This window comes from Mastigoproctus giganteus, chromosome 12 (assembly GCF_048544385.1).
Source record: "Mastigoproctus giganteus isolate SK-2022 chromosome 12, ASM4854438v1, whole genome shotgun sequence".
Lineage (NCBI taxonomy): Eukaryota > Metazoa > Arthropoda > Arachnida > Uropygi > Thelyphonidae > Mastigoproctus > Mastigoproctus giganteus.
Genome location: NC_143586.1, coordinates 161,654,130 through 161,674,791, shown reverse-complemented (window position 1 = coordinate 161,674,791; position 20,662 = coordinate 161,654,130). Strand labels below are relative to the sequence as shown.

The 20,662-nt window shown below is 40.7% G+C and overlaps 1 protein-coding gene across 1 annotated transcript in view; it reads left to right on the top strand.

Annotated features, from left to right (window-relative positions):
- Positions 1 to 812: 812 nt before the first annotated feature.
- Positions 813 to 20,662, top strand: part of Eaat1 (Excitatory amino acid transporter 1) — a 155,334-nt gene continuing 135,484 nt past the window's right edge. The window contains exon 1 of the mRNA XM_090386727.1: positions 813 to 880. Within this exon, the coding sequence (XP_090242853.1) occupies positions 878 to 880 (3 nt within the window). The 5' untranslated portion in view covers positions 813 to 877. The remainder of the gene's footprint in view (positions 881 to 20,662) is intronic.

Genomic DNA, 20,662 nt, shown 5'->3' with positions numbered 1-20,662 from the left:
ACATAAGACAGTCATTTGACACACTCCTTTTTTCTGAGGGCCGATGATCCTCCTATGTATGAGTCCTGTGACACCGTTTTATCCATCTTTTAATTGACTGTACAGATTTTAATGACACATTTTACCACTTTTATACACTCAGTCGAATTTTATCCGACAGTGACCAAGTGTTAGCTGTTTTGAAATAAAATACTGCAAAAAAATTTTAATCCATGCACCCCTTTTAATTTGTACTTATATAGCCTTTTTTACGAGGTCATCTCTTTCAAAGAATTTGTTATTAACATTTTATAACCTTGTCTTGGCGCATAGTAGCCTTCGTTGCTAAAGTACCAATAAATTCTTAAACCTAAACTTGTATGAATTATGAAATCATTCAAAAAGGAAAGTGATATACCTGTTCATCGATAAAAAGAAAGCTATTGAGGAAATTGTGCAATGGTTGAGCAATTTCATTTGCATAGGGATTGAGAAATTTCATTTGCATAGGGATTGTGCAGCTCAACAGCAAATTTTATCCAATTTTCATTTTTGAATAATGAAAATGGTAAGAAATCTCGACGGTAAGGAAACGTTTAAATTGAGATGAACGTCATTAATGGCCTGTGTGGCGAACTTTGGCACTCCTTCCCCCCCTCGTCATCAGCCGTAATCTGACATATTTGCTTCATAAAAAAGCACACACAAGGAAAACAAACACACTTTTTTCAATATATAAGTAGAACAGTGAAGGCTTGGCTTCTTCCGTGATTACCTGCATGATTTGCTGTGACGTCAGTAACCTGATAACCAGTATTATCACAACAACGTGTTTGGATAGCCTGCATCAAATTTCTGTTTCTTCTACAAGGTTGGACGTTGATGAGGGAACTTTTAAATGGTGAGTAATTTGATTTTCTCTAAGCCATCTTTGAGTAGCATGTAAAAATTTTGGTCACTAATACTAGTTAGAGCAATAGTTTTATTATTATAATGATTTATTAATCTTTGTTTCACCCTCTGGACAGCCGGCTGTCCATAAGAGTGGTGTACATAAGAACAGACTACTTGAATTTTGTACTATACATATTCGTATTCATATAAGTATGTGAAGATTTACAAAAAAAGTACAAATATTTAGCAGGAAATTAAGTTGAATTTAACACAAAATGGCGCAAGATATTTTTAACAATTCTGTCTGCTGTAAGGTTCAATGCAGGCGGATCTTGAAAAATTGGAACTTATCATATTCAGTTATTTTGATGTACTTCAAAATTTAAAAAATACATACTTGACTTTTTTTCTTTTTAACTGAAGATAAATGAATGAAATAAGGTTTCTAGAGGTTTGGTGTTTCTCATCAATTCCAAAGTATTTCTTTAGTGCATTCACTTTGAACAGAATACTGTTTAGCCATATCAACCAACAACTCCATTTTAGGTCCAGGTGGGACCAAGAACCATATCTCAGAGGCATATAAAGGATGGATGGATGGATGTGAGACATTTTTCAATATACTGTATTGTTAGATTTTGCATCGAATAAACTTCTGGCTAATTTTTCAGAATGCAACATGTCTTCTTTTAGTACGGGTAACTCCAGAAATACGGTTTTTATCCCAGACGATCCATATCTGGAATAAAAACCAGATAACTTTGTTTTCATTTATTATTGCACGAATATCATTTTATTGGCACATTTTCGTAATGGGTATCTGAGAGGATTTTGCGTCGTTTAGCTTTGCTCGTGGTTAGGCGTGTGTTAAGCATCAAATCGCATCATTGACGAGATTCAAACCCCGGCCTTTTCTACCCTGTGGGGAGGGGGGGAAAGGACGGTGGTTTTAACCAGTGTGCTAATCGTGCTGACTCTCTTGCGATATTTCTGAACTAGAAAGAACAAATAAACCTTGGGCAAAAGAAGTTGTCCGTCTCTGCAGAGACGAAACTATAAATTCTGATCCACGCCAGATTTTTAACAGCCCCCCCCATGTGATTTTTAATAAACATATTAAAACCTTAACTCTTCTTCCCTAAAGAGTCAAACATGTCAATAAGAATACATGTTTGAGAAAGAACTAAGCATGCTAATTTTATTGATGAGCATGTTTTATAAAATTCTCCACTTCGACCTCTGCTTCAATACAGTATTAAATTCCATTAACTTCTATCGATTATTGTACTTTTTCATCACTGCCTTAGATTTTATTCATCAGTGTGCTACATGCTGAAGACTATTTATTTTCACTGAACTTGTGAGCTTCAAAGCGCGTCTACAAAGTATTGTACAAACCAGGGGTGGGCAGAAGGGGCATATGTCCCCCCTTAGCCAAAAATTTGAAATTAAAGAAAAAACGCAGGAGGCATTCTAAAAAAAAACTCAATCATGGTCGCTATGGTGCACCTTAACGATATTACCTGGACCTGGTCGCCATGCCCCCCCCCCTTACGATGATACCTGGATACGTCACTGGCCCACCGCAAACTCATGTCGTTGCACACGTTTTACTGCAGGTTTTACAAGAGCTCATCACAGTTGGAGATGCTGGGATTCAATCGTCCCACCCCTTCCAGAAAACATTCGATCAAAACTGAAAAACAATTTCCTCCAGGTTAAAGCAGCGGCCTCAATCTTCAGCCCCCATCCCCCCCCACCAAAAATATTGAAACAAGTAAAAACGGTACTTTTGTTAAAACACAAAGTAGTCCCTTTAAAAGACACTTACAAATGAAGCCAATCGAAATAAGAATCACAAATGTCACAGGATATCTAGAACAGAATTTTGTAAAGATTTCTTATTTCAGCAGGTGAAACTAATGTTATAACTATTAGTTGTTTCTGTCACTAATTTGTATTTTCAAATACAAAGTAAAAGGGACATATGGCACAACAAGGATTTCTTTCTGATTTTTGTTTTTTTTTTTTCCATATGAAAAATCCTACTTTTATACAAACTTGAATCGCTTTTATTGAAAATAATATGAAAAAAACTTCAGCAAGAACTACTTATTATAGTTATTACAACCATTTTTAATCTGGTCACTCATCTGTTGTGAAATTGAGTTTTCCTCTCATTTGTTGGATGAACAAATACGATGCAGTTTAATACTGTACAATATCTGAAAACATGATCAAATTATAGACTAATAAATAGCTTTATCGGTTGTGATCATCATCTCTCCTTCATAAATATTTTGAAGGACGAAGTTTTTCGAGTGAAACGTTGATAATTCTCAAACTTCTAAACCAATTTCAAATAACAAAGTTTCCTTGACGTAACCAGTGAGTACATTCTTCCAGTCCCCTATCTGTTATCCAGGATAGTAGGCACATTGGACAATTAATAACACGCACGCCTCTGCTGATGGTCTTATCGTTGGTGACTTCAATCTACTTCCCCATCTCACACATTCAAAAAAAATTGAGCTCTCGCTCCGGCCCTTTAAAGGTTAAAATAATTAACAATAAGGCTACGAGAGGGCAGCACCGCCTCGGTGTTATTCTTCCTCTGCAGCCCACACAGTTGTAGAATGGTTAATGACTTAAATATTTTCAATTGTGCTACCCACAAAGGCAGGTTTCCCTTGGGCCACCAACTTTTTTTTTTTTTTTTTTTTGGTGGCCCAAGGGAACCTGCCTTCGTGGGTAGCACAGTTGTAATCAGTCTTCCCCACACCAGCTAGAAAAGACTCGAGTTCGACTCGTCAATGACGCGAGGTTTTTTCATAAAATGATTGGGTTAGTCGGGTTCTGTGAGGGTAGCATGGTTTTTCTCCAAGAAACTTGGTTTTTGTTTGTCCGCAAACATCAAATCGACCACAGAACACACGCAACTTACAGACATTATAGATATACGGCGTAATATGGCCTAAGGTTGCTGATGCGCCTAAAACCTTACGACCAACCAACCCACACGCCTCCCTGAATACATCAAAAGGTGTCATTACTGAGTGGGACCTAATCAATCTATCAGACGAAGAACTAATGCAAGATCAGGTGAAACAAATCACTAGAGCAACTAGCTGCGCCACATGTGGATTTACCGTGCACAACCAAACTTGTCTGAACTACAGACAAAAACATCCTATTCCAGTGAATTTGCCCTTCTGGGAACAAGAAAAAAGATACAAAACTGGGCATAACCTAACTTATCAGGGAATGAAAAATCCCTACCAACCACAGACAAGCAAACTTATGCTCAGGCAACCATAAAAAATATCAATTGCCACTCAGGCGGGAGTAACCATCCCACCCAGAGAATCACTAGTCCAATTGCCTAGGTCAATATTGGTCACTGTACCAGTAAACAAGGAAAAGCAATAAATACACAGATAATCATAAAACTATCTGCTGTTTCACCAGATGGGTACCAATTCACCCTTAGAAGCACTATATCCCCAGCAGCTCGTGCGCCATTAAACCCCCATAACACACACACATGTTCGCCCATAGTTCCTATACAAATCAGACAGCATGGATGTTGAAGACAAATCAAATGAATATGACCAGACTATAGAACTATCTGTTACCAAAAAGGAAGTGATGATTTGGGACTCGAACTCTGGTCGCTTCCATCCGGTGTGAGGAAGGACTGTGATTATACCAACTGCGTTACCACGAGGGCTGCTGGAGTGAGACAATAAAGTGAGACAATAAATTAACTTAGTCTTTATTACTAAAAATAAAATCATACAAGTTTATGTTCCATAGTGATTTTGTATAATATTTTAACAAAAATGAATGTTGTAAATAAATTTGATAAAGTCATACCGACAATAACAGAAATGTTAAAGCAAGTTAATAATTTATAAGAATGTAGGACAGAAGAAAAGTTTTCTTGCCATTTTAGATGAAGCTAAAAAAAAAATTGCTGAAGAAAGCTTGTTAAAACAATATTTCAGCTGTTTGTGTAGTTAGACTACTTAAGGAAAAAAAAATCTTCATGTATGAAGATTTGGATGACAGGATTGATTTGCCAGAAAGGAATCCTGAATATGCATAACATAAAACCTTTTTTAAATAACATTTATTCATTATAAGCAACATTATTGTTAATGATACATTGGTTTCACATAATGTGAAACCAATGTAGGGTCAGACAACTAACATAATGTTAGTTGTCTGACCATTTAGCTGCGGGGCCCCCTGTTGGGACCCACACGTTGTCCATCACCAGTTGGAGGTAAGCTCGGTAGTAGAGAGCGAAGCACTCTGACTGAACTCGACACACAATCGCCAGAGCTTTATATGTCAGACCAAAAAAATATATATACAGGGTGTCTTAAAAATACACGGCATAATTTCAGGAATGAGTTCCTCATATGTAGACAATAAAAATATTTTATATCAACATAGTTCCGGAAATTCTTGGTTCCCGAGTTATTAACCGGAATGTCTTATCTCCCACAGGTGATTTCCTTCATCACAAGGTACTGACAGAATCTGGTGGTTTTCCATTCCGACCATGTACTCAAATCAGGAGCAAGTGGATATGCACTTTATGTACGGTTTGGCGGACGCAATGCTCTGGGGGCTCGTCGTTTGTACCACGGAAGGTTCCCAGAACGAAGATGTCCAGACAGGAAAACGTTTGAAGGTATCCATCGCCGCCTTTGTGAACATGGGACCTTTACACCTTGTGCTCCCGACAGAGGACGACCTGAAGTAGAGGAGGAGATTTTGGATGTTGTGCATGCCACTCCTGGAATCAGTACAGGCATATTTGTTTTCTTGTCTGGACATCTTCGTTCTGGGAACCTTTCGTGGTACAAACGACGAGCCTCCAGAGCATTGCCGTCCGCCAAACCGTACATAAAGTGCATATCCGCTTGCTCCTGATTTGAGTACATGGTAGGAATGGAAAACCACCAGATTCTGTCAGTATATTGTGATGAAGGAAATCACCTGCGGGAGATAAGACATTCCTGTTAATAACTCGGGAACCAAGCATTTCCGGAACTATGTTGATATAAAATATTTTTATTGTCTACATATGAGGAACTCATTCCTGAAGTTTTGCCGTTTATTTTGGAGACACCCTGAGTTAGAATTGAGCGTGGGGATATAATGCGAGAAAGGTGACCGCAAAGCGGTTATATAGAAGTCGGCCACCTGAGTTCAGTGGAGCAAAACTGTTCCACCAGGCGAAAGAGAGGGAAGGAGAACAAGCCCCAGGAAAGGGAAGCAAGTCACGATAAAAGTGCAGGATGATGATTGCCAAAGACGTGGTAGTAGTTGAAGACCACTAAAATCCTACTGTCCAGAGACAGGATTAGCAAATCCTACCAAAACTAAAAAATCAGGGTTAGCAGTTGGAAGTTAGATCATTAGTTACTGCTCTGACTTGAACAGATCCTGACTCAGCCAGGGCTGAGTTAGCAGGTCAATCCAGGATCAGGTTAGCATGGTGAAGCATTAGAGATATCAGGTACACTTGTCAATTCCAAGTCGGCTGAGGTCTAGTCCAGGTTAAAATAGTCAATTACATGTTCTGTGCTCGATATTCTGTTTGCTTGACGAAAAACCCGAGTTTCGGGGAGAAAAAACCATGCTACCCTGGTCTAAGATCGACTCAGTCACGTTGTGAAAAAGGTCCATAAAATTCCTCCCGTCACAGATGGGATTCGAACTCTGATATTTTCCACCCGGTGTGGGGAGGATGGCGATTCTACCAACGGTGCTGCCACGACAACCTATAAGGGAGAATATGCAATGAACTCTAAGCAATACGTAGCTGTCTTTCAGAATGTTGCCCTTGGCTCCAGGTTATAGATGTTTCTAAAAGTAGATATTGTAATTAACAGTAAGCGGGGAAGCTATCTAACGACCGACCGAAGGTCAAGTTTTTAGAGGAACCACATAACAAAAAAAAAACTCATTTGTAATGTTTTCAAAGATTTTAGTATATGTCAAATGAAGTATGTTTATAAAATATTATGCCTCCAAGCCAGTAAAATAATTTAGGTTATACAGGATAAATCTGTAGCCAGGGGCGCGCCGACCGGGGGTGAAAAGGGTGCATTGTACCCGGGCGCTGAATATGCTCCGACGTTAAAGGCCATTAAATTATATAATTCTTATATTACAAATCTCATCAAAAAATTATAAAGCAAGGAAAATTGATTTTAAGTACTGTAATGAAATTGTATCCATGTCTTCCTCAGCATGTATTTCTAAGACGGTTTCATCATTGTTAATGGTGTCATCGGTTTCCATATCTGCAGTTAGTCTTTTGCGGTTTAAGATTTCTCAGTACCTGAACGTGATGGAGTAATAGTTGGTGGTACGGTGACTACGGTATTATTTGCTTGGTCTTTTACATGTTCTTTAGAGGACTCGCTAGAACAGCCCGAGCCCAGTCGGATATGGATGTAGCTGGTAGTATGGACATTTCAGTTTGAGTTCCTTCCGATTTGTATTTTTGTGTTGCAGCTGCATATGTGAGTTTCGGTACAGTAAGCAAAACTTGCTTCTTGGTAAGTCACTTTGTTTTCTATTTTGTATCTTTCCTGTTTTCCAGGTTTCAGACTTGAGTAAGCTGGCTAGTTACCCTTACAGTTTGGACATACTGGTGTTGGTGCTGGACAGTCTGTGTTCCTTGGATATACAGTTGGGCACACTGAAGCCCCTCTACACACTGTTTGAGCATGGTCAAAATTTTGGCACTTGAAGCACCTGAGAGGATTGGGGATATAAGGTCTGATATGGCAGTTCAGATATCCAGCCTTAACTGTAGCTGGAAGGATTGGAGTTGAAAAGATCAGTATAATACTGCGTGTCGGAACGAGTTCACCGTCTTTCTTTATTTTAATTATCTTTGCCTGTTCAACTTTTTGATCTTGTAGCTCTTGGACTAATTCCTCTTCAGTAACATTTTATTAAGTCCCAGTCAGGCAGAACTCCTTTAGATGTATTTTGGATGGCATGTTGAGTTACTGGGACAGGAATATTCGCAAATTGAGATTCTTAGAAGGGCTTAGAAATGCCTACTGCTCATAGTCTCCAGAGTAGATCTACTATTCTGTAGATATCCAGAGTAGTCTTTTTCACCATTTTAGGTGGTCCGGCAGCATTCTCCAGACACTTCTGGATAAGAAATGGAGAAAATGCACCTATCAGTTGACTTGTTTGGGAATGTATTATAAGAAACAGTGGTGATTCTTTTTTTGGATCCTTCTGTTGTTTCTCTTATGGGAAGTGTCAAAGTCAGTTTGGTCTGTCCTTGAACAAATTGAGGCATGAGGCTCAGCAGATGGATAACGGTCTTCATGATCCATGTTAGCTCCTTTTTAGCCCTTGGCAGAGAACCTCTTCTGCCAAGGTTACCGGCCCCGCCACGGGGAGGCAGGAGCAGTGCCGCTAGAGTGATTAAGCAGTGTAAGTTAGTTTTAAGAAAAGAAAAAGGTGGTTTTCCTTTCTGTAACTTACTTACAATTCGTAAGAATAAATTTCTTTAAACGTAAGAAAAACTTTCGAAATTAATGAGCACTGTCGCAGTGAGAAAACGCCCTATAAATAGCTCAAATAATCGCTCGATCACAATAACGCTTGGCACTCGGAGCCTAAACACAATATATATAATATTGATGTAAACACACCATATTTTTTTTTATCCATAAGTTTAACTGCACTGATGTGCAAAACTTAAGGACCAGCACTATTTCTAAAGATTACAACCATAAAATCACACGAAACAGCATGTGGCGATTTGCAAACCTGACACACAATACTAACACACATACATGAACACTTTTTTTTTTTTTCAGGCCGTTTCAGAGGTTTAGCGCTGTTTCAGGTAATCATAGTGGAGATGCCACCATGACCCAGGTGTCACCCTGACTCAAAAACATAAACAAAAAATCCTAAACATCATTTTCCACTCTGGCGGTGCCGTCTTTCAGCAGGATAATGCACCATGCCACATCGCCCCTAATTGTTCGAGACTGGTTCTCGGAACATGAAGGCTTCCAGGTATTGTCCTGGCCTCCAAATTCCCCAGACATAAATTCCATCGAGCATCAGTGGTTTGTGTTGGAACAGAAACTCCAATCCGCGGCGTCTCAACCACGGACCTTACAGGAGTTAAAGGATCTACTGGTTACGTGTTGGTATCATATACCACTAGACATTTAGAAATCATGTAGCGTCCATGCCTCACCGGGTATGAGCTGTTTTGGCTGCATGTGGTCATGTTTTGGCTCATCTGTGTATATATATATATTATAGGTAATTATTTTGCTGGGCATTTTTTGGCAGTTATGCTATAGAAAGGTTATACCAGTCTTTGCTGGATAGCATCGTTTTTGGATATCGTATTTGATAACCCCAGGGGCTCTCATCTGGTGAGTATGAGCATGGCAAATCCAGGGTCCTGAGCTGGATATAATCATTCTTCTTTTTCTTGATGATTTTTCTCTCTCTCTCAAAAAAATTTGTTTTATCTGATGCGTCCGGCAGATAGGGGAAACCCTAGAGCCCGCAGAAAATAATGAAATAGTTTTGTTATTCATAAGGCTGTAATTTCCAAATCCAGTTGCTGTGATGATTAAATTAGCTGAAAATAAATTCTTAGCCTTACTAACTGAAGCACAAAAATGTATAATTGGTAAAAGTTATTGGAACATCAGAAACGGGTACGCATGAGGCATTCATTTTGTTTGGTCATTTCTACGCTCAAAGCCCTCACGAGTAGCAGAGGAATGTCCAATATGCATGATGCCAATTCTTTGGATAAAGAAATTGAAAAAGATTTTTTAAAGCCAGAAAAGAAACTTTTCGTTTTGTTTACATAAATCGCGAGCAAAAAGAAAACATCCGCTATTATTTAAATTAATTTTTAAATAACTTTTTTTTTTTACAAGGGTGTAAGTGTATCGCGCCTGAGAGACACCAATATATCGCCTAAATAAATTTCCCTTGAACTGGTCCCTGCATATGACTCCATTTCAAAGCTGACCCTCACAAACCAGTTTGGACAGAGTTCTAATGTAAAGGCAAAACATGTTGAGTGGCTTTATTTCTCTTTGCGAATATTTGCTGCCCGCTCTTTTTCCATCAACCGTATATCTTGCAGTAGCACGCAGAGCTCTTATCCACCCTCTGTTCTTTCCATACCAGGAATGCAGTGAACGTCCAAAAAATTACATTAATTCATAACGGATATGCTGGAACTTGGGTGGCTCGCGAAACAAATGAAAGTCGGCAAAGCTGTCTTTATTTAAAATATTCTTATCTTACTTCTCGTTTTTCTGTTCTCGATTCATGACGTCATCTGAACTTGACCTATTTATTAAGTTACAGTACTCCACTTTTCTTTTATTCCGACTCTCCGAGGAGGAAAACCTTAATTTCTGTATTGTTTCGTTTCACACTGGAATGAGTAAGTTACGCAACCAGCACATGACCTGCAAATTTAATTTTGCAGTTAAACGGAACCTGCGAACTTTGCCTATGGTAGTCGAATACAGGGTCGACCAACCTGTGACACGCTTACCAATCCTGCTGTGCTCCCCACTTCCCGATTTGGAAGGGTGGAAAGGGCCCGGGTTCGAATCCCGCCGATGACGCGAGGAACTTTACTGTGGTTTTATCACACCGTGGCTGAGTTAGCCGGTCTCAGGCGTAGATAACAAGATTTCCCCCCCAGAAACTGGGGTTTTTTCATCCAGCGAAACAGGCAAATCGAGCAGAGAACACGCAATTTACGAACACAAATACAGGTTTATGTAATCATTTACGTGTAACCGTAATATAATTTGATTTTTTTCTCGATTTGGAAAAAGCATAAAAAATTGGTTTAGAAAATCAGAAATGAAAATAAACGCATGGTTTAAATTCCATTTTATCGTCAGAAATTTTTCCCCAAGTTTCCACGTGATGAGAACATGCGGTTTCTACATACAACAGCCTGTTAAAGGTTAGTTTCTGTCTATGCAAAGGCGAAACCTTTAATGAAATTCCAGCCCTAACAAAATGAAAAGATGTCAAAATGATCTTCTCGAACTGAAAATTTGAGTAAAAACAGCCATGGGTTAGCCGAAACATAAATACAAATTCTAGACCGCCAGTAAAATTTGCGAAGGATCCCCCCCCCGACACTTCAGACCCCCCCCCCCAAGTGACAAACTTTGCCTTGGTTCTGTGACAGTTTGCCACTGATTAAAAAAAAAAGCCGCAGTTTATTTTTTCTTTTAACAATGATCATTGAAAATACGTATGAAAGGATAGACTTAAATAACTGTTAATGTTGGTATTGATAGATGGAAGGAAACAAAGCTTATGCATTATTTGCCATTAAAAAAAAAAGAAGGAAGTCTTCTCTTGGACCTCCAAGAATGCATCCCCTGCAGCAATAAAGTCACTGTCGGTTGGAAAATGGATGCCAGCCAGGTAATTTTTTTCCAAATTAGGAAATAGCTGAAAATCAGATGAAGATCTGGTTAAAATGGGAGATGGTTCCAAGATTTCAAAGCCCTACTCCTGCTATGCAGCTATGGCAATGACTGTTGTGAACAGGCTGGTTGTCCTGGTGGAAAGGCTCATTTACCGAGGTTTCCTTAGCGTTTGTCTTTGTTTTCATGCAAACGCCTTACAAGGTCTGCTCAGCATGCCCCTGTGACTGTCTGGTTTTTCTGAAGGTAATCCACTAGCCGACAACGCTACAAAGAAGCAAGGAACACTTACATAGCCCAAATCAGAAGCTGCAAACAGCAACCTTGGGAGCGCCTGGTCTCCACTACGGAATCGTCTACAAACTGACCATGAATAACTTCCCCCGAGGGGAAGTTAAGGCCGCCACCATATTGACCTAAGGAGGCATGTCCACAACCTGGGAGCAGACCATTTCCAATATCCTGGACACAGTCTTCCACCCGGCTCTACAACTGGAGACAACAACAGAGCAGATCCAAATCTGCTTAGAAAATGAAAGCTATCAAACAGCAACGACAGAACTTCACTTCACCATGGAGGAGCTCAACAGTGCTGCCACCCTCATTAGGGGAAATAAATGCCCTGGACCGGACCTTTTGGAGCCCGAAATCATCAAAAAAGACAGTGTGCCCCGAACCTGTTGCTCAACCTCTGTCTTCACTGTGGCATCTTCCCGACCTCGTGGAAGAAAGCAAACGTCAAACTAATCCTGAACAATCCGACCAAACCACCACACCTCCCAGAGTCGTATAGACCGATCGCACTTCTCAAAGTTGCAAGTAAACTACTCGAACGCCTCCTGTGTGGACGAATACAGCAATATTATGACAGGGCTGGCCTGGCCTCACCCAATCAATTTGGCTTCAGGCGGGGTCGCTCAGCCGTGGATGCCTTAACACACCTCCAAGAACAAGTAAGAAGATGATCAAGAAGTATTTCCTCGTGATTACCGTGGACTTTGCTGGGCGTTCGACTCACTTTGGTGGCCGAGCGTCTTTGCAAGGCTTCGGGTTGCTGGGATCCCAGACAACCTCTACAGCATAATCAAGAGCTACCTCACAAACAGATCCATCAGGATTGTTGCTCCCTATGGGACCCTCTCCAAGAATACATTTCGCGGCTGTCCACAGGGTTCGGTCTTTGTACCATTACTGTGGAACGTAGTAATGGACTCCTTCCTAGCCATAGACCTTGATGAGGTAAAATCACAGACCTTTGCTGACGAACTCTTACTAACAGTGTCAGCGGACTCAAGGGCACAACTGGAGACATTGGCACACCGAGTTCTGTCCACCCTTCAGGAATGGGCAAAGCAAAATCAACTTAGAATATCCACTGCAAAGACAAACTCCATTCTGCTCAAGGGGTGCCTGAACCTCAGGCGGCCTTCAAAAGTCAAGATTGATCAGAAAACAATTAAATTCTCAAAGCAGCTAAAGTACCTAGGTGTGATTCTAGATCTGAATCTATCATTTCAGGACCACCTGAAATACTTGCGCACGAAAGTGAGATGGTACACTGCATTGGTTGCCAGAGTCACTTGCAGAGACTGAGCCCTAGACAGACGGGTGCTGTCTTTTCTATAAAACCATCTTCACCCCAATAGTCACGTATGCATCTGGCGCATGTTATCACAAATAAACGAATCATTGACTATTCACCGATCTATCCTTCTGACCATTACTCGAACTTGCAGCACAGTGAGCACGCATGCACCTGCAAGTCCTTGCTGCTGTCCTTCCACTGGACTTCCATTGGGCTATTTTATACGCTGCTGAAATTTAGGCATCTGCGTCGCCCTCACTTCAAAAACCGGTGTTCTCCTGTGAATTCTGAGCCCTGAAATGGGCTACAAATAAGCATCGCCGACCCCCTCAATTGAGAACAACTGACATGGCTGAGCAGCTATATGTACCCAGGCTCCCGAGGTTAATTGACAGCAGGCGTTTAATGACTTCAGTAAAAATGTACACAGGAGTAATAAACGCCCCAAACATCTGGGATTTCTGTCAGTGGCACAATCCTACGCCATCCTTGAGGTCAGAGCCCAAAATCCTCAAATACAACCGGTTGAAACTGTAGTCGGTTCCTACCTGCCCAGGCACTCCCCAAAATTCAGGCACTGCTCCGTCTTGGAGTCGACCTTCAGAAATTAGCTACCGACTACAAATACCGTCACATGCTCCTCGAGTGGATTCCATCTGTGGAACTGGGATAATTTTCTCCATATGACGTTTAGCCCTCATTTTTCATTATTATAATTTACATGTTTGTAACTCATAATTTCCATGTAACGGTATTTTTTTTTCCTTTTTGCCAATTAATTATTTATAATGTGAAACTCCTGGCCATGTCGCCGTGTTGAGTATTATTGTCTCTAGTACATGTTCTGTACTTATTAGCAATAAAGAATTTTTATTTATTTATATCATTCGACGGAGCCTCATGCACCACCTGGACAAGGGTATCCCGCAGACATGTATGGGATTCACCACCGACATCATCAATAGCAAGACTATGGAAAGAAAAAGCTGCATGCGCACCTGCTGCAGGTGTGGCAGAATAGATGGGTCATCTCGCAAAAAGGCGAAATCGCCAAAAAGTTTCTGCCCAACATTGGCCGGGTTTTTCCGAACTTCCCACCCTGGTTTTCCCCGGGCCTGCAAGTAACATGTCCTACTGATAGGACATGGAGATCTGAATGCAAAGCTATCCCTACTCTGAATACAGGAAGATCCCACCTGCACCTGCGGGGGGCTGGAGAGCTGGCAGCACCTCATGCATGATTGCCAGCTCTGACGACCTCCGCAGAGTGGCCCCTAGGCACAGTCCATTTCCACTTAGTGGATCTGTATTGAATGTAGGACCTCTGCAAAGGAGCAGCCAACACCTGGGCAGTTGCTGCCTGGTGCCTACGAGTAGCCGAGTTCCCCTTTTTTTCTTTTTTAACCTCTTACGTGCCAAAGTGCACAAAATCCCGCACCCACTGGAGGTAGTGCAATGCCAGCTTGTCCAGGCCTTAGAGCCCGCAAAAAAAAAAGACTAGAGCTCCAAAAACCCATTGAAGTCACACAGCCAAGACAAACATTTTTAAAGAACTGCAGTTTTCTATATGATTATATATCAGTTACCCTAGTTAACAATTAAGTATTAGTTTTACTTCTTAATATTGTCTTAATACTCCTATTAAGTTTAGCATTAACAAGGAAATAGCCTGTTAACATTGATTACACTATTTACAGGCTGCAGAACGGACGGGAACGATCACGCTTCGGTCCGATCTCTCCTGGGAACGGACTAGGGCTACCAGCAGCTCTGCTGCCAAATGCTATATGGGGAGATGAATAAGGTACCCTAACCCTATTCATCTTTAATTCCGTATCCCTGGCAGGAGGGAGAGGAGACATGCTCTATTCCCTCCCTCCCCTGCCGATTCATCTCTTTGTCTGGTGAGGCATGGGCCTACCTCACTGACCACCTGGGGTCTCCTTCTCTATCAGCCTCTTCCCCCACTCTACCTGTATACCTTATCCATGGCAGGGGGAGAGAATTCTTCTTCGTCTCCCCCACCTGCCATCCAAACTTCTCTCTGGTGTGGCATGGGCATGCCACACTGCCTAGCAGGGGTCATCTCCTCTATCGACCCCTTACTTCTACTTCTATCCCCCCAGTCTTCAGCCTCCCCTCCCTCCCACTATTATCTTTCATCTAACGTATAGTCCACACGTCTAAATTTAATAACAACAAAATTCTGCCCGACCTATTAGGCCTTTTAACACATCTCTAGCGTTCAACCCCAACCGGCGATTTGTTAACAGCAATATCTTATTAAGAATTAACGCCAAACGCGTAGGGTTTTTTTTTAAGGTCCTAGCCACTGAAATCCCAGGAAACTAGGTGGCGGGACCTGCCAGAGCAACTGATCATAATTCTGGGCACACCCAGCTAGCCTTCACGTAGTGAGATATGGGCAACGTCGGCCCCACTAGGGGCCTGGCAGCCAATAAGCCGGACAAACAATGGACACAAGACATCACACTGCACAGACATGGCCCACACACTTTCAAGTCTCTGGCTTGACAGTTTACTGTCCTCGATACAGCGAACACACGCGGAGATGGGAGAAATCCCAGGTGTCGTCTGACACAAACATACCTTATAGCAAACTGTCTGAAAAACACTAGCAACACTCCATCAGCATTTCCATAGCTGATACCATCTTGCCAGTAGAAGGAATCGACTTGACTTTATTTGGAGGAGAGAAGAGCTGTGATTCCATTGTCTGTCAAGCGTATAGTTTGTTTTTAGTCTTTACCCAAAAGACTAAAAACAAAATAATGTGGGAGCATTCATTTTCTCTGTATCCCAAGAAGTTCTTGTTGCTCCATCATCTGGAAAGGCGATAGTATCAGTTCTTTGGGATGCAGAGGAAATCATGATTTCCTACCTGGAAAGGGGCACCACTGGTGCAAAATATGGCAAATTCGTGAAGCCATCAAGGAAAAGCAGCGTGGCAAAACTGCGATGAGTTCTTGCTCATTCAACAATGCATCCAATCGTAATCTGGAAAGTGACTGCCATACAGACTGCAAGGTTTCAGGTGCTTCAGTATCCATCCTGTTCTCCAGGATGGAAGCTGAAGGTGCGACTCATCTTACCAGGGTTTGACACAATGCACGCTGGATTTTCGTTCAGCAGTGTCAGAATTGGCCCTTCATGCCATTAACGAAAACCATACATTTTTATTCAACGAGGCCAAAAATACTTAGTGTCCAGCATAATTACACTATACTATTAATTGCAGAAACTATCGAAATTAAATTACACGATAATTCTATTAACGTTCCTCGTTCATATCTAATCTCCGACTCGTGGTCTTACAAAGCCCACGTTAAGAGATTCCGATGAATTTTATTTATCGTTGCTGTCTCTTTGTTATCCCTGCTATCTTTTCTGGTTGGTACAACTTTCGTGTTCTCGGAATATTTGTTTTTGATCAAAAGGGCTCTATCAGAAGGTTGATGAGTATGGTGTTGCGGCGCCATTAATGACACGTGACATGTTTGGCCTCCATCTGCCTTATGCTTCGTTGTAGTCTAATTTTTTTACAGTATAAGGCTCGTTTCAAACAAACGAATCGATGGATGGAGTTGTAGAGTAATTAAACCGTGGTGTCAACAAGTGCATTGACAACTGAAGTTTTTACTCGTCTACGGTAAGCCAAAAATGATCGGACACTATTAAATTCCAATAACAGGATATGGCACACGGTTAAGTCATTGGTTTCCTGGAACTTCTGTATGGGTTTCAGGCAAATTATAGCTTACAAAGGTTAATTGAAGTTGGTTCTGTGGGTTTGAAGTTGGACAGTAAATGGCTGGTGGCGGCACATGTTCGGACTGTTTTGAAAGAGAGCAGGAATTATAGAAGCCAATTCAGAAGAACAGTGCCCATGGAAGTATCTGTAGAAGAGGCATGCAGCAGAAACAGTACGTCTATGAGAAAGCGAGTGGAGAGACTCTGTTAGAGATGAATCATTAATTAACCTAACTGCCCTCTTCTGAATGGAATCTAGAAGCCTGAGAGAGGTTTTGGGGGCACCACCTCAGATGTGGGAACAATATTCCATGGCAGGGCGGATTTGCGATTTATACAGAGTGAGCAGCTGTTTGGAAGAAAAGTAACGCCGAGAGCGAAAGAGAAAACCAAGTTTTTTAGATGCAGAGGAAGCAATATTTGTAATGTGCTTGTGCCAAGGGAGATTAGAAGTCAGGGTAATCCCCAATCTTAAATAATTACAAAAGATATATCATTTTGCCTAGAAATCGGAGGGTCACCTAAGATAAGCATAGGAGCAGAAGGATCCTTTTTGTGAGATATAAGACAAGACTGGGTTTTAGAAGGGTTGAAATTAACTAAGTTGTCTTTGCCCCACTGGAAAATTACACAGATCAGCATTTTAAGGAATTGGTAGCGGATATTCGAGAAGTTGAAGCTGACTGAGCAGGGCAAGGTTTCTCAAAATGGAAAACAGAATGAAATGTGCTATCATCGGCAAAATTATGGATAAGATTCCCGGTCAATGGACGAAGGTCATTGATATACAAGAGGAAAAGAGTGGGAAAAAGAACTGAACCTTGGGGGACACCAGCATTACTGGAGAAGTTAGAAGACAGCCATCACCCTCAGTGAGCGATCAGAGAGAAAACTGGATAACCAATTACAAAAAACAGTTGGCAAACCATAAGATGGAAGCTTGTTTAGAAGACCTTTATGCCAAACACGATTGAAAGCCTTTGAGATGTCATGAGAAACTGCTTGTGTTTCACCAAACTTTTCCATTGAATTAGTCCATAAATGGGTAACATAAGCTAGAATATTACCTGTGATCGATACTGACGGGATCCATATTGGCGATCGTTGATCAGACAAAAGGTTTCTAGGTAGTTTAAGAGTTGGCTGTTAATTGATTTTTCCATTACTTAAGAAAGAGTAGAAGTAATTGCAATGGGACGATAACTGGATGGGAGGGATTTGTCACCCTTTTTAGGAACTGGCTGGATATGAGCAAATTGCAAATTAATTTCTTAAAGAATTACAGATTATTCTCGTACGTTTCGTGGTCCTGTACCACTTCTTCAGTGACTATAAAGACAGCAGAAGGGGTAAATTATGGTTACTCTAATTTACATAGAATTATTAATTTGATTGCAAATTTCTTACATGTTAATATTTAATCTTTAGTAATTATATGCATAATAGAACATGAATTAGTCAACAGATAGCTATTAGTTAAACATTTACTAAAGATTAATTTTAGCAGGTTAAATATTTTTAAACCAGTTAATAAGATTAAAATTTTATAAAATTAAAAATTGCTATCTATTTTGAAACAATTTGTTTATTTTGTTTGTCTGTTTTATCTAAGGCTAACTGGCAGACCGCTGTCTTTTATCCTAGTTAAAAGTGGCAAAACACAATTTGAAAGGGACAGCTTTTACAAATTGGTTTGGTATACTGAATGGTGCGAGTCTCAGACATCGTGGCCCTTGTGGGTTGCACAGTTGGAAGAATCGCCGTCCTCTCCACACCGGGTGGAAAAGACCTGAGTTCGAGTCCCGTCGATGACGTGAGGAATTTTATGGGCCTTTTTCACAACGCGGCTGAGTTCAGTCTGTCTCAGGCGAGGGTAGCTTGTTTTCTCTTCCGGCAACTCGAGTTTGTCCAACAAAAAAAGCAGAAAATCGACCACAGAACACACGCAATTTACAGACAGTACACGTGGAGCGATATGGCCTTAGTCTCTTAGCTCCTGAAACCCTACAACAACTAACATCGTACAATGAAATTTATTTGTATAAATACATTTATACAAACAAGATGCATGATCCTGAAGATTGTGCCATGACTTTTTCCAATTCCTGGTATTAATTTAGTCAAAACCTAAATATTTTGATTGACTATATTTTCAAAAGGTTTCCCTGCAATATTGTATTTATATAAGTACACATTCATTTCAATAATTTGTTTTGAACATTGCTAGGTGTGCTGGATCCCAACTATGTTCAAATATGTTCTTCCGCTCTTAGGGGTCTTCTGTGATATCAGCGAACCAGTACGCAGAAAACATCTCACGCCATTTTATCTCCTACGTTATCCTGTTCTGTTGATACACAACATTGTGGTTCCAGTGTTTCATGTGGTTTCCTTATGCGCATTCGTCCATCGGTGCAGGAAAGCATAAGTCGGGAGTCAGACTACTTGGCTAGACCTAGTTTTTGAATAATCAGCAAGTGCAGCTATCCTCTTCTGCTAAACTCGCACTACCAATCATACCTTAAGATCCTGTTCATTCCCCATTGCTGGAGAGCTGATTTGAACACTAGATAACTGTTTTTGAATATATTTTTACCTTATATCCCAAACCTCCATGGTCCTAATAAAGTGGCTACGCAGTATTAATACTTTAATATTAATAGAGGAGAGTATGGCTTCATTGACCTGACGAAAATATTTGTTGCGCTTCTCATTTCCCATTCGCCACTTGCACACCCATGCTTCTCCGAAGCACGCGTGAATGATGCGAAAAGAAGAGGAAATGGATTTAAGGAAATAACAGTTCCGCATTACTTCTTGTGAACATGACTTATTTATTAAAACTAAACATTCTTGAAAGGCATATGCCTAGGTTATTTTTGCTATTTTTTTAGTAAAATTTTTTTCTTGATACAAAAAAATTTAAACATAAGTTCTAAATTGTGCGACATTACCATTTGAGTTTTTTTTGAAACCACCATTTTTTTTGGGTATTTCAAAAACGCCTTGTGCAAAAGGCGGAATATTTACTGTCCACTGGGATTCTAATTACATTGGAGAAACTGGACATTCTGTCACATGGACTGAAGGGCCATGTGACAAAAACAACTCCTGTCGCAGTTATAGGGGAAGAACTGATTCTTCCTGGGATTATCGGGCGGAAGTTTTAAGGTTAAATGGCACCCAATTCGTTAGAAGTGATTTAGTCTCGAATTCGAGGATGTTGAAGTATAGAGGGGGGGGGGATGAAGACTGGTGTATGATACTTTGAGCTGCAAAGTTTTTATTAAATATCTCTTTATTCTCTAGACGACGGATGTCAGAAGGGTTCACAAAATTAATTGCGACTGCGTACATTTTGAATTATTAACGCAGCCAGATTCTCAGCGCAACAGTGACAATGGGCCATGCTTTTTTTTTTTTTTTGCGGCTTTCGGGCTTGAACCTCCAACCTCTTTGCTTGTGACAGCTCACGCTGACCAAGGCCTGCATATTTTCATAGTCATATTTTCCAATGACATGAACCAACTATCGCTACGATGGAATCAGCAAATCGTCATTTGAAATTACCCAGAATCATTGCCTTTAGGTTTTATTAATCTGCAATAAAAATTCTTTCAGTGAATGTGTGAAACGGATCTAAGTTGAAGGAAAGTGTAACAGCGCGCATTTTCCTTTGTTTGACCAAAGCAAATGAAATTATGCACACAGTAAAGACGTCCTTACAGGCACAACCTTTAGGGTGCATGCTTACAGTTACTGTTGTGCAGCTGAAGCAGAAGTGATCTTGGCTGTCGAAATCTGAACCCTCTGTACAAGGAACGGAATGCTAACATACCATTTTACACTTCAACGGGTATAGGTGTTCAGATCAGTAGCAGATATTCAGTTGATGTTCATAAAATCTGGAAATGAGAGATTTGGACCTCCTGCATGT